The following is a 12,130-nucleotide window of genomic DNA, read 5'->3' as shown; positions in this document are numbered from 1 at the left end:
TCCATCTCTTTTCTAGCTTCCTGCTGAAGCCTGATTGTTTTAAAAACTGCCTCTCCTGGACTTCTCTGCAACTAATGTTCCAGATGCAAATTAATCTTAGCCATTAGATGCACTTGAGGATTTAGAAGAAGATAAATGGGAACCCATCTTCCCGACCCTGTTTCTGTCACAGGCAGTTGTGACCATGTTAATGGCAGTGGCAGCTGGGGCTTTCTAATCTCTTAACCACAGTTATGGCAGTAAATTCTTGAACTAAGTAATTCCAGGAGCCACTCTTGACTCCCACTTCTCCATTCTTCTAATGCTCTTTTAAGTACCTAATTCCCAATAAGAAGTATCTTTCTGCTAAAAATACCTAGGAAGATTTCTGTTCCCTGCCTTAAACCCTGACTAATGCAATTATCTCCTTCATTCCTCAGCCTGAAGATGGAATATATGAACCACGACATTTACAACATGCTTTGTGTCTTCAAAGTCCATGGACATGCATTATTCACCTCCATCCTGACCACCACTCTGTGAGGTGGGAGGACAGGTACTGCTCTCGCCACTGTACAGATGAGAAAGCTGAGTCTCAAAAGAGCTGGGTGACTTAGCAGGGCATTTAGTTAGTAAGAAATGGAGAAGAAATTCAATCTCACATTTTATGGCTCTTAGTCATTTCCTTTGATACTGAGAAGCCTCTCAGGAGCAAATGGAGAAGAGAGAGAAAACACACAGATGATGGCCAGGAATTTAACCTTTTATTTTACTACTTTAAAATAAAAAATTTGGGGGTGGGGGGCTGGGTGGCTCAGTGGGTTAAGCCTCTGCCTTCGGCTCAGGTCATGATCTCAGGGTGCTGGGATCGAGTCCCGCATCGGGCTCTCTGCTCAGCGGGGAGCCTGCTTCCTGCCCCCTGCACCTCTCTGCCCACTTGTGATCTCTCTTTCTCTGTTGAATAAATAAATAAAGGATTGGGAGAGGGGGAGCGGGCTATGGACATTGGGGAGGGGAGGCGAACCATAAGAGACTATGGACTCTGAAAAACAACCTGAGGGTTTTGAAGGGTCAGGGGTGGGAGGTTGGGGGAACAGGTGGTGGGTGATGGGGAGGGCACGTTTTGCATGGAGCACTGGGTGTTGTGCAAAAAGAATGAATACTGTTACGCTGAAAAAAAAAATAAATAAATAAAAAGGGGAAAAAAAATAAAATGAAATAAAATAATTTTTTTTAAATAAACATCATTACACACTAAGACTATGAGGTTCAACTAAAATATCTAGAGATGAACTAGTAGAGATGGGCTAGTTCACAGAGTGTGTCTTTGGATTTGGCAGAGCCTGTGCCTCAGCTTGATTAGGTCCCTCCTTTGAAGCCTCCTGGCTATTAACACAGACACACGAACGGCCTGGTTCTGTTCCAACTCTTAACTGTGAATTCCCTTTTTGCCCAATCATCTGGCCAAACCAGGAGTGGCTTGAAGACTTGGGGAGGCTAATCTTCATTTCTTCATTTCTCCATTTCTTCCTAAGGGCAGTTTCACCTAAGAATCACCCCCCTCTCCAACCTGGGCTCCCTAGAAATAACAATTTCTCTATTTTTCCATTTCACTGCATATATTTTAGTAAAACATTTTATTTCATTGCTCAGGAAACCCAGAAGAAAAACTATAAGTAACCAAGGCTTCATTTAGACCATTTCAAAACTGATGGAATTCATTCTCTCCATATTCACCACTCCTCCACTTCAGAGCAGTGTCTGACCACAGGATTAAGATCCAAGAGCTCTAAGAAGCAGACTTCTAACCATATGGTTCCCAGTCCCCGAGAGCAACACCCGTCCTAAGAAAACATTCCAGTATTGCAAGTCTTCAAGATCATTCCACAGCCAACCTTGAAATACTAGAATTCCACAATTCCTGACCTTGCTTCCTTCAGTCTCATATGTCTCAAATCAGAAGGGTTAAGAAAACTATTACTTCGGCCCCTGCATGGAAACATTATGTGATTTCTTCAACAAAGGTGACAGCTATAAAGACAAACATTTATAATGAAGAAGAGAAGAAAGGAGATGAAAAGAAGGAGATCTGATTCATTAGGCAAATTCAATTATCTTTTCCCTATGATGTTAAGATACATGGGAAACTATACAGCAAGGCAACAACAAACTATACTAACCTGGGGGAAGAGAGAATAAGTTGAATTGTCAATGGTGAATGAGTATAAAAACTCCCCATCATACCACATGCTCTTCCCCATGGGGGAATTCATTTTAGTCATAGCAAAGAGATGGGCGGGGTCACAGCAGTCTTCCATCTGTTTCCTAGGAGAGAAAATAGAGAGAGAAAAGAACAGCAGGTTAAGTGAGCGGCAGACTCATTCACTTGTCATTCCTACCGAGATGTGCAGCCTTACCTCAGTGCCGCCTCACAAAAGCATCTGTGTCTCCACGGTTATTAGACTACTATTAATTCACTCTTCCAGCCATCAAAATCTTTTTTAATAAAAAAAAGTTAAAAAAAATACATTAGCTCTCAGATGCAGCTAAAATGTGTCTGAAGGCAAACATGATCATTATAATTGCAGATTTGTTGATTGACTGAAACCTCCAGGCCCAGAAAAGATTGGAGGGTCTTCTGGAGACACTGAGCTACGCAGCTGCAGCAGAAATGTATCTTTATGGTGATTTAACAATCAGGGGGATGAGTTCAATGACCAGGCACTTTTACATGTGGGAAGTAGGGGGTGCACAGAGCGGCCCAAAAGAAGGCACACCTCCCAAAACTGGGGACAAAATTAAGGAACAACGCTTGGGGAAAAATCCTTCTAAATCGAAACAGAATGAGATGAGTGATGTGATTTCAAACACCAGCGAAGCCATCTGTGTTCTAAGTGGTAAATCTCACGGGGCTTTTGGTTCTTGTTTGGTCTGATCTCTTAGCAGTACTGGGCACAGTTCAGAACCATGACCCCTGAGAAGGGATCCCACTCCTTTAGTGTCTGACATACCAGGGTCTCCTAGGTCACCTCACTCCTCTGGGCTAGTTCGCGGGTGGCTGGCTCTTCTGCTTGCCCCTCAGTGGAAGCCCTGTCACTAGTCTACAAGCCAATATTTACATTCTTCTCAATTTAAAAATCTGTCATAAACCAACTCTGTTTATTCCCTGTGCTCTCAGGAGTAAGAGAGCTTATTCCCCAGCCCCACCTTTAGAAAGACCAATGAAACAAACTGCTAACATAAACCACTTCTGAATGGTGCCCCCACAGACCTGCTTGCTCAGACATCTTTGGCCACCATAGTGTAGAAGCTTAAAGCTGAAAGGGGAAGGTAATGTGGAATACTTGGGTTCAAATCCTGGCTCTGCCACCTACTAACTCCATAACTGGGGAACATCCCAGCTTCACAACTGGCCTCAGGCATTGTTTTTGAGAATTCACTAAAAATGTCCAGGTGGCACACACAGTACAATTTCAATACATGTCATCACTACATAGCCCCACTTTGCTGTAGAAGCGCATACACTGTGTCAGTGTCGGGGGTCCCCCACCTCAGCCAGGGGTCCTGTCAGTCTCCCCACCACGCAGTGCTTTTCCCAGCATGCTCTGGTTCGCTTCCTCTTTACAAGGGTTTCCATAGAAAGGATGGGGGAGAGGGGCTCAGGAAGAAAGCCTTCATCTTATCAAATTTGCTAGAATTTATGGGTGGCCTGAATGGTTCAGTCGGTTAAGCATCCGATTCTGAATTTCAGCTCAGGTCTTGATTTCAAGGTTGTGAGTTCAAGCCCTGCATTGGGCTCTATGCTGGGCATGGAGCCTACTTATATAAAAAAAAAAAAGTTGCGAGAATTTAGAATTTTCATCACTTCTTGCTCTGACATCATCATTCCATCTCTTACCAGCTGTGCCTCTTTCCTCTACTCCTCCATCTTCATTAATTATCAGTGTTTCATCACCTACTAGGTGGCCTGAAATGGAGGCAGTCAAGTTACACAGTGACTTGCCTGCATTTTATCAAAAGAGTATCCTAGACATTATATTCCATAACATAAAATTAGACACATCTTAAGACCACTTTGGGCGGGCGCCTGGATGGCTCAGTCCATTAAGCATCAACCTTCTACTGGCGTCATGATCCTGGAGTCTGGGGATCAAGTCCTGCATTGGGCTCCCTGCTCAGCAAGGAGTCTGGTTCTCCTTCTGCCCTTCCCTCTGCTCATGCACCACCCCCCATCAAATAAATAAATAAAACCTATTTTTTAAAAAAAGACTATCTTTAGAAATAAGGAGAATTATCATAGGCATTACTGTAAATTTTTGAGCCACTATTACAGGCCTGGTGATATTTTACCACTTTTTGTTTTTACAATAACCCTAAGATATAATTAAGAAACCATTATTATTATTATCCCTGATTCATAGCTGAGGAAATGGAATTAAGGTCATTCCAGGACTTACTCAGGTCACACCAGTTCAAGTTAGGCTTTTTCCTCTGCGTGCTGCCTGTTCAGAACCTTTTTGATTCACCTTTACCATTCTCTGCCCTGAAGGAATGCTTTCTAAACAATGGCCAAGCACTTGCACTGTACCTGGGGCCTTTCGAGATATTTTTCCACTTCATCTTCACAGTGAATGACCTTAGAGCTAAATAGCTTTAAGATTCTTTTTTCAGAAACTTATCATGGGTCACATAGCTACTGAAGTGGTGGGGCATGGCTTTGCTCCCAGTTTTTTGCCTTTTTTAAAAAAAATCTCATGTCGGTACTTCCAACCAGACGACAGCTCTCACCTCCAAACCAAGCTAAATTTGCCATTCAGTACAAAGTGCTACTGGAAATTCAGAGGAAAAACTGGCCACGGCCATATAACAACACCTCTTTTTGTCTAGAGCCTGGCTGCTTATATATCCTTTCACATTGGTTTCTTCTTTTCATCCTCAAAAAACTGAGTTCATTACATTATAAACCTATAATGCAACTGAAGCTCAGGCCAAGAGACCTGCTCAAGTTCATTAGGTTAATTAGTGTTTGCATAATTATTAATAAAATGTGTGTTAGATGGACTCAGATCTACATCTCTTCCTATGGCATCACCATGGTCAGAGCAATCAGACCTTTGTGGGAAAGCCAAATACTCAACGGAAAATGAAAGTCTCCCATGTGTACAAATATTTTTTAAAAATCCAAGAACTATAGCAAATTTGTAATAATCATATCACCATTTGCAAGATGAGAGTGCTTTTCCTATCATAACTCTCAAACCTTTCCCTCCACCCAGAATGCCTCCTCCTCATCTCTTGCCATGCCCCTCTCCAGAAGGGGGTCAGAAAGGGATCACAGTGTGAAAGATGTGCACTCCCCAGGCCTGGGAGGGTGCCACTAGCTCACCAGCAGCACTGGCCACAGGAACAACAGCGGTAGGAATAGCACCACCAGCAGTAGCAATAGTAGCCATAGTAGAAGCAGCAGTCATGATTTTCACAGAGTTCTCACCGAACACTGTGTGAGGTGCTTGGGATATAAAATTGAATTAAACAGACCTGTCTTCAGAAAACATGCTCAAGAGGTGGGCAACCAACAAACAGGTCACTACTTATGAAGGCAGGAGGGTGGGGCCAGCGCCCTGACAGATGTGGACAGCTGCAGTTGCTCAGAAAGAGGAGGGCATGAACACTCTGGGTTCCAGGAAGGGTTTCCTGCTCTGAGGTCTGCAGCCTGGGAAGAGCTGGCAGGAAGAAGGAGGACGCAAGTCATCTGAGGCAGGAAAGCGGCTACAGGGGTATGAGACAGAAAGACTCATCCCTTCATTAGAATACACAACACAAATACTAAGAAATTGTTGACAGTTGACTATTGAACATTACCTCCACCCAACCTGGCGGTGATCCTGGAGAGATGACATATACCAGCTCTTAGCTTTTTAGTCAATTTGGTCCCCATCCCCTTTCTCATGCTTTACCCTGATGCCGCCTATTATTTGCTTCTGTTTTGCAGCAGACAATAAATCACAGGGTCAAAAAAGCAAAAGTAAATCCCTTTCTATTCAAGTTTAAATTTGCAGATTATTACGTTTCAGATGAGTGTAAATTGAGTAGTGGAGCCAAAATTTAAATACTTTTTATTATTCAAATTCAAGCTTCAGCAGAGTTCCTATCAAATGATGCCACAGTTGCACAGAGAAGGTAAATATGAAGCCTGGGAGACACTTACTAAAAACTCATTCAGATTCGCACCCCCTTCTAATGAAGGCCATGCATACCAACTAAGCCAAGAGAACCACCTGCACTGATGGTGTCCACCAACAAGGAAGACTAAGGTTCTGGGGAAAGTAAACAGGCAAATAAGGATGAAAACCCACCTATTCAGTTAATAATGTCCCATATCAAAATGAACCTTCGGAGACTCTCTCAGATGCCACGTTCAACATTTTAGTTACCAGAGATGAAGAAGGCTGGGAAGCTGTTGCTCCAATGGCTATCCCTACTGGGCCGCTTCCAAGGAATGACTATTTGGGAAAGCAGGGGTGACTGGGAGCTCTACTGCTGTTTCACGTTTGGCCAAAAGCTGCTGTTCTACTTCAGCTTCATACCCAGCTACTGGAAGGCTGAGGAGTCGAGTAGCCAACCAACCAATTCAATGCCACTTCTGTGTCCCTGAATGTGTGTGTGACAAGAGCTTGTGTAAAAATTCACATCACCATCATATCTAAACAGGGTATTGTTGTGAGCAACACACACAGCGAATGTTGTCGGAGTTTATGGGTTTTTTTTTTTAAGATTTTATTTATTCATTTGACAGATAGAAATCACAAGCAGGCAGAGAGGCAGGCAGAGAGAGAGGAGAAAGCAGGCTCCCTGTGGAGCAGAGAGCCGGATGCAGGGCTCGATCACAGGACTCTGGGATCATGACCTGAGCTGAAGGCAGAGGCTTTAACCCACTGAGCCACCTAGGCGCCCCGGAGTTTACGGTTTTAACTAAATATGCAACTTAAAAATCTTGTAAGCAAAAGGTACAGCACAGAGAATAGAATCAATGGTATCATAACAGCACTGTACGGAGACAAAGGAGAGCTACTTGCGACAGGGATAGACTAACTCTAGAGTTGCTGAATCACTATTTTGTACACCTGAAACTAATCTAATGTAATACTGCATGTCAACTATACTCAAATAAAAAAGTAAAAACAAAATAAAATTCTGATGAGCAACTTAGAAGTAACCAGAGTGAAAATCTCTTTATCTGTTTTATATATTGGAATTCTGTCAGTCAGAGGAAGTTTAAATGTATCTCTGGAAGAATAAAATGCTGATAATAAATTTATTGTCAAATTTATTTTATGTATTTTTGAATTATGAAGAATTATTGACTGCATAGGAGAACAAACTGTCAGCAAAAGGACATGTTAAGAGAAGAGTGCGTTTGGAAGATAACTTTAGGAAAAATACTATACCATTTTTCTGCCAACAAATGTTGATTAAGTTTTAAATAATAATGTAAAGCAGAATAACAGGGTTGAGATTACATGATAATTCAAATCCTTGTAGAATTAGTTGATGTATTAATATTCAAAATATTAAACAAGCTGAACTTTAGGAGCTACATATAATTTTCAGTTACTTAATTCCATTTAGACAATGAGTTGCTCAAGAAAGAAAGTCTTAGTTGGAAACTCTTCATATCTTATCATGAGGAATTAATTATATGCCAAATTTGCCCCTAAAAAATTCCATAAGAAAGAAAAATTCCCAAAACCAACATCATGAGAAATCATCATGACCCAGTCATAGTAGAGAATTGTTCACATCTCTCTTACCTGCTTTATTCTTCTCTATAGTCCTTAACACTATTTATATGCTGTATGTTTAAAGTTTTGCTTATTGTCTGTCTCCTGAAGTCCCAGAATGTAAACTCCATGAGGAGAGAGACTTTTGTCTTCTCGTCACTACTGTATATTCATCTCCTGAAACAATGGCTGATACACTGAACAGGTGCTTAAAAAACACTGACTGAATGAAAAATTAACAAGTAGGAAGAAAAGAAGAAAATGTTAGAGAAACAAGAAAATCTCAAGGTGAATTTTGTTCTCACTAACCAAAATTCAAATGGAAGTCAATTCCTTATGGTGTTAGTCTACAGAGACTCAAAACACAAAAGCTTGTCAAAATAACTGCTGTAGACTGGTAAACATTTCTCAGTAACAACAGGTCCAAGACTTCAGAGACTTGCTGAGTGGTGAATCCCAGGTTCCTTAAACTGTGCACTAGACGTTAGTCTGATTATAGTAAGTGTCCCTTTAGGATCACTGATCCACTGCACACCACAGGGGTGGCCCACCAGTTGATGGTGCTGATAAAGTCTGTTTCCTCCACCGTAGCATCAAACTTTCAAAAATCTGACTTCTAAAATAGTTGATAAGGTTTCAGATTTAATCTTTTCTTCAAAAAGTTCTTTCTATTCTAGCGATATCTGACTTCTGTCAATTATTGATTTTAACATCTGGCTTGTGGCCAAAAATGTATCTAATGCATCTCCTCCAGACAGCTAAATCAATAGTCCTTATTGGAAACTCTCCTGAATCAAGTTCCTAAAATTGCTTGTACACTATTATATGTTAACTCTTTGAGTTAAGTGTCACAGAGCCTCAGATCCACGATTGAAAATGTGCCCAAGATCCACATCAGAGGATGGCTTTGAAAGTGAGATATTATACATATATATATATGTATATATATATGGAGAGAGAGAGCACGTGCGAGGGCACTTAGCACATATCATGGTTTCAGTAAGTATTCATTTCACTTTCCCTCATAGTTAGGAACCACAATGCTCAGCTTGCCTCACACAATCCTAGGTTATGTTGTTTTCCAGATATATTAATAGTCACCTCCCTTCTATTCCTAAACATGTCCCTATTTGGATAATAAACTATACACATTCACTCTATTAAGACTAGAAGCTAGGGGCGCCTGGGTAGCTCAGTGGGTTAAAGTCTCTACCTTCGACTCAGGTCATGATCCCAGGGCCCTGGGATCGAGCCCCATATGGGGCTCTCTGCTTAGCAGGGGGACTGCTTCCTCCCCCCTCTCTCTGCCTGCCTCTCCACTTGCTTGTGATCTCTGTCAAATAAATAAATAAAATCTTAGTTAAAAAAAAAAAAAAGACTAGAAGCTAAATAGCTAGCTTCAAATCAAAGAGGGCTTTTTTTTTTTTAAAGATTGATTGATTGATTGATTTGACAGACAGAGATCACAAGCAGGCAGAGAGGCAGGCAGAGAGAGAGAGGAGGAAGCAGGCTCCCCGCTGAGCAGAGAGCCCGATGCAGGGCTCAATCCCAGGACTCTGAGATCATGACCTGAGCCGAAGGCAGAGGCTTTAACCCACCGAGCCACCCAGGCACCCCAAAAAGGGCTTTTCTTAAGTGAAGAATCTGGCAGATTACAGAGAAATCAGAGATATTTCTTATGGCAGATTTCACCAAGATTATGGGAGGTAGAGTTTGAGCCGACATAGTTATTTCTCCTCCTAACTTAAAGGAATCTTGATCTTAAATGATCAGTTTTGAAGCAAGCTTAAAAGTCGGCATTTACTATGACTCAGTGTCCAGGATATAGAACGAGAACTTGCAGCAGTCGCTGTGAACCAGCAGCACAGCCCTACCCACAGCAGGAGAGGGGAAACAAGCGGTGACAGGCCCCTCTCTGGGACAAAGGCAATACCTTCTGTTCACAGTGTGGGCCCCTGTAATAGCTGACATCATTGACCCAAGAGATTCAAAATACACAGTCAATACTTAGAGATTTGTATTCATCTTATTTTTCTGTAAAATTGTCTTGAATGGTGTGGAGGAGAAATACTTTCATTAGATTATTGCTTAAAATAATGTCTTCTATGGATATAATAAAAAGTCTCTTCAAAGATTAATCTTCTAGACAATTTGCCAGGATGACAAAAACAGAGAACAACAGCTCTTGTGTACTACTCAAGACAGCAAATAATCTTTTATTTAGCAGCATTTTATTCTTCCCATTTGAAATAACTGCCTAAGAAAGCAAAAGTGTTCCAAAGAAAGGTAGATTGCTGCCACGTGTAATTTGCATTTCTCTAAAACAGGAAGAACAGACTTAAAGGAGGAACTTTTAGAACATAAATATTTCAAGGATGATCCAGTTTTGCCTAGTACATGTTTGTTTTGTAATGCACTACATCTACACATCATTATTTTAATTAAAACACACAAACTTTTGTCTAGGAAGGATTTCAATGAATGCATTTCTTCAGTCTTCCTATTTATGCTTACTTCTCTATATAGATAGAAGGAGTCTAATATTATCCTGTGAGAATCGCCCATTGGCTGTTTTGGTAGCAGGAAGTAACTGGGTTCCTCTGGACAGCAGTCGTTATTTGATTCGCTCAATAAATATTTATTGGGCACTTTCTATGTGTCGCATGTTATTCTAGGCACTAGAGACAGACTGGGGAAAGGGGACAGGGAATACCTTGCCCTCTTAAATTCTAATGGAGAAGCCAGACAAACAAGATAAAAGATGTGGTTTGGGGGCAAGGGGTGTAGTTTTCAACAGGGGGCTAGGTAAGTCCTCATAGTGTCAGTGGACAACTGAGTAAAGACCAGAAGGAGGGGAGGATGTGAGCCATGTGGTTTTCCAGGAGAAGAGCGTTCAGGTAGAGTCACCAGCAAGTGCGAAGACCCTCGGTAGGAGTCTACCAGTGTGTTCAAAAACATGGAGAAAACCAGTGAAGTTCTAATAAAGAGAGCATGGGGCAGGCACGTCAGCGGGAGGAGATCATGCAGGGTTGTGTAACTGTGGTTTTTACCTGCACCATCAAACTTCTTGTAGCATCAAACACAGATCCTCCAGAATAAATCCAATTCCAAAATCGAACAAACACAGCTGGACTTTATAGAAGTTGTCATGGAGGGGGCAGGGCCAGCACACCACCAAAACTTCATAAATCTTCCGGTGGATGCCTGTCTCTGCCCAGACACAATCCTATCCTTTCTTCTCACCAACCCCAGCCATCCTCTCTCCATCACATCTCCTCTCGCTTATCCAGAGCAATTTCACCCTTCAGCTCTCCAATCTGCACTCCCCTCTAATTACTTACCATCATACTTAGGTATGAGAAAACCATTACACATACCGTTTTTGGATTTTCCCCTCCTTTTGAAAAAGGTAGAGATTTGAAAGACAAATAAAATTTTCCTGTTATTTATGTTTAATCTTTAAAAATAAAATTGTTTCTCTCTTAGTCTATTAGCAGGATTGTGGCAAGATTGCTAAACAGATATGCACCAAATTTGGACAGTACGTTTTCAGTGGCCTGAAATCTAAAAGGAGGAATGCAGTGAATTCACTTGGGCAGGTTTGGGTTGAAGCATAGGAAAGGGCAGGTGTGTCCACTCCGGATGGCAGCTGAGCAGTTGTCCAGGAGAACCTGGGGTTCTGAAAATAAGGTTCGGATCAGAGCCACCAGTCCACACAAAAATCCCCATCCTCCACTGAGTTTTAAACTTGTGCAAGTGGCAAATGCTCCAAATTACAAATTACACTGATTTAAAATTGGGTTATTTCTCCAATGTACAGGTTTACACCGCAGGATGGAAGCGGCAGGGATTTCTTAATGTAATCATGGTCCATGGTGCTCCTCAATTGTGCTAGGAAGCCAGACATGATGTATTATATATAAAAATTCTCTTCAGAAACATCCTTTCTTTTTGTAATGACACTTAAGTCTGAGATCATTTCTGTGAAAGATGAGCAGACATTATAGGAAGGCAAAGCAAATGGAAAGGAGGAGACAAAAGAGAAAGGCATTGTGAGTTTTCCAAAATACACAGACTTTTCTAAATCTGGGAACTCAATCAACAAATATTAAGGTAACCAGGGGAGTGGTGAATTCTAGAGAGTGAAGTTCAGGATTCAAGTTCCCTGAATTCACCTCAGCTCTATTGCCTATTAGATGCAGGACAGGAGACTTTGTCCTGAAAGTTTTCCCTCATTATCTTTTCTATGATTTAGGGCTCACGCTTCTTTTATTTCTGTGAGTAACTGTTCCAGTATTTGAAGAGATTCAAATTTTTATTCATTTATTTATTTGACAGAGAGAGAGATCACAAGTAGGCAGAGGGGCAGG

The 12,130-nt window shown here is 41.5% G+C and overlaps 1 protein-coding gene across 2 annotated transcripts in view; it reads right to left on the bottom strand.

The window, feature by feature from the left end:
- The window catches only part of ST8SIA1 (ST8 alpha-N-acetyl-neuraminide alpha-2,8-sialyltransferase 1), a 155,505-nt gene that overhangs the window by 102,054 nt on the left and 41,321 nt on the right, over nucleotides 1-12,130 (bottom strand). For both annotated transcript variants that reach the window (XM_046011739.1, XM_046011738.1), the window contains exon 2: nucleotides 2,160-2,304. In XM_046011739.1, the coding sequence (XP_045867695.1) occupies nucleotides 2,160-2,304 (145 nt within the window). The remainder of the gene's footprint in view (nucleotides 1-2,159; nucleotides 2,305-12,130) is intronic.

The sequence above is a fragment of the Meles meles genome, chromosome 7 (genome assembly GCF_922984935.1).
Source record: "Meles meles chromosome 7, mMelMel3.1 paternal haplotype, whole genome shotgun sequence".
Classification (NCBI taxonomy): Eukaryota; Metazoa; Chordata; class Mammalia; order Carnivora; family Mustelidae; genus Meles; species Meles meles.
This window is presented reverse-complemented; position numbering and strand designations above follow the sequence as displayed.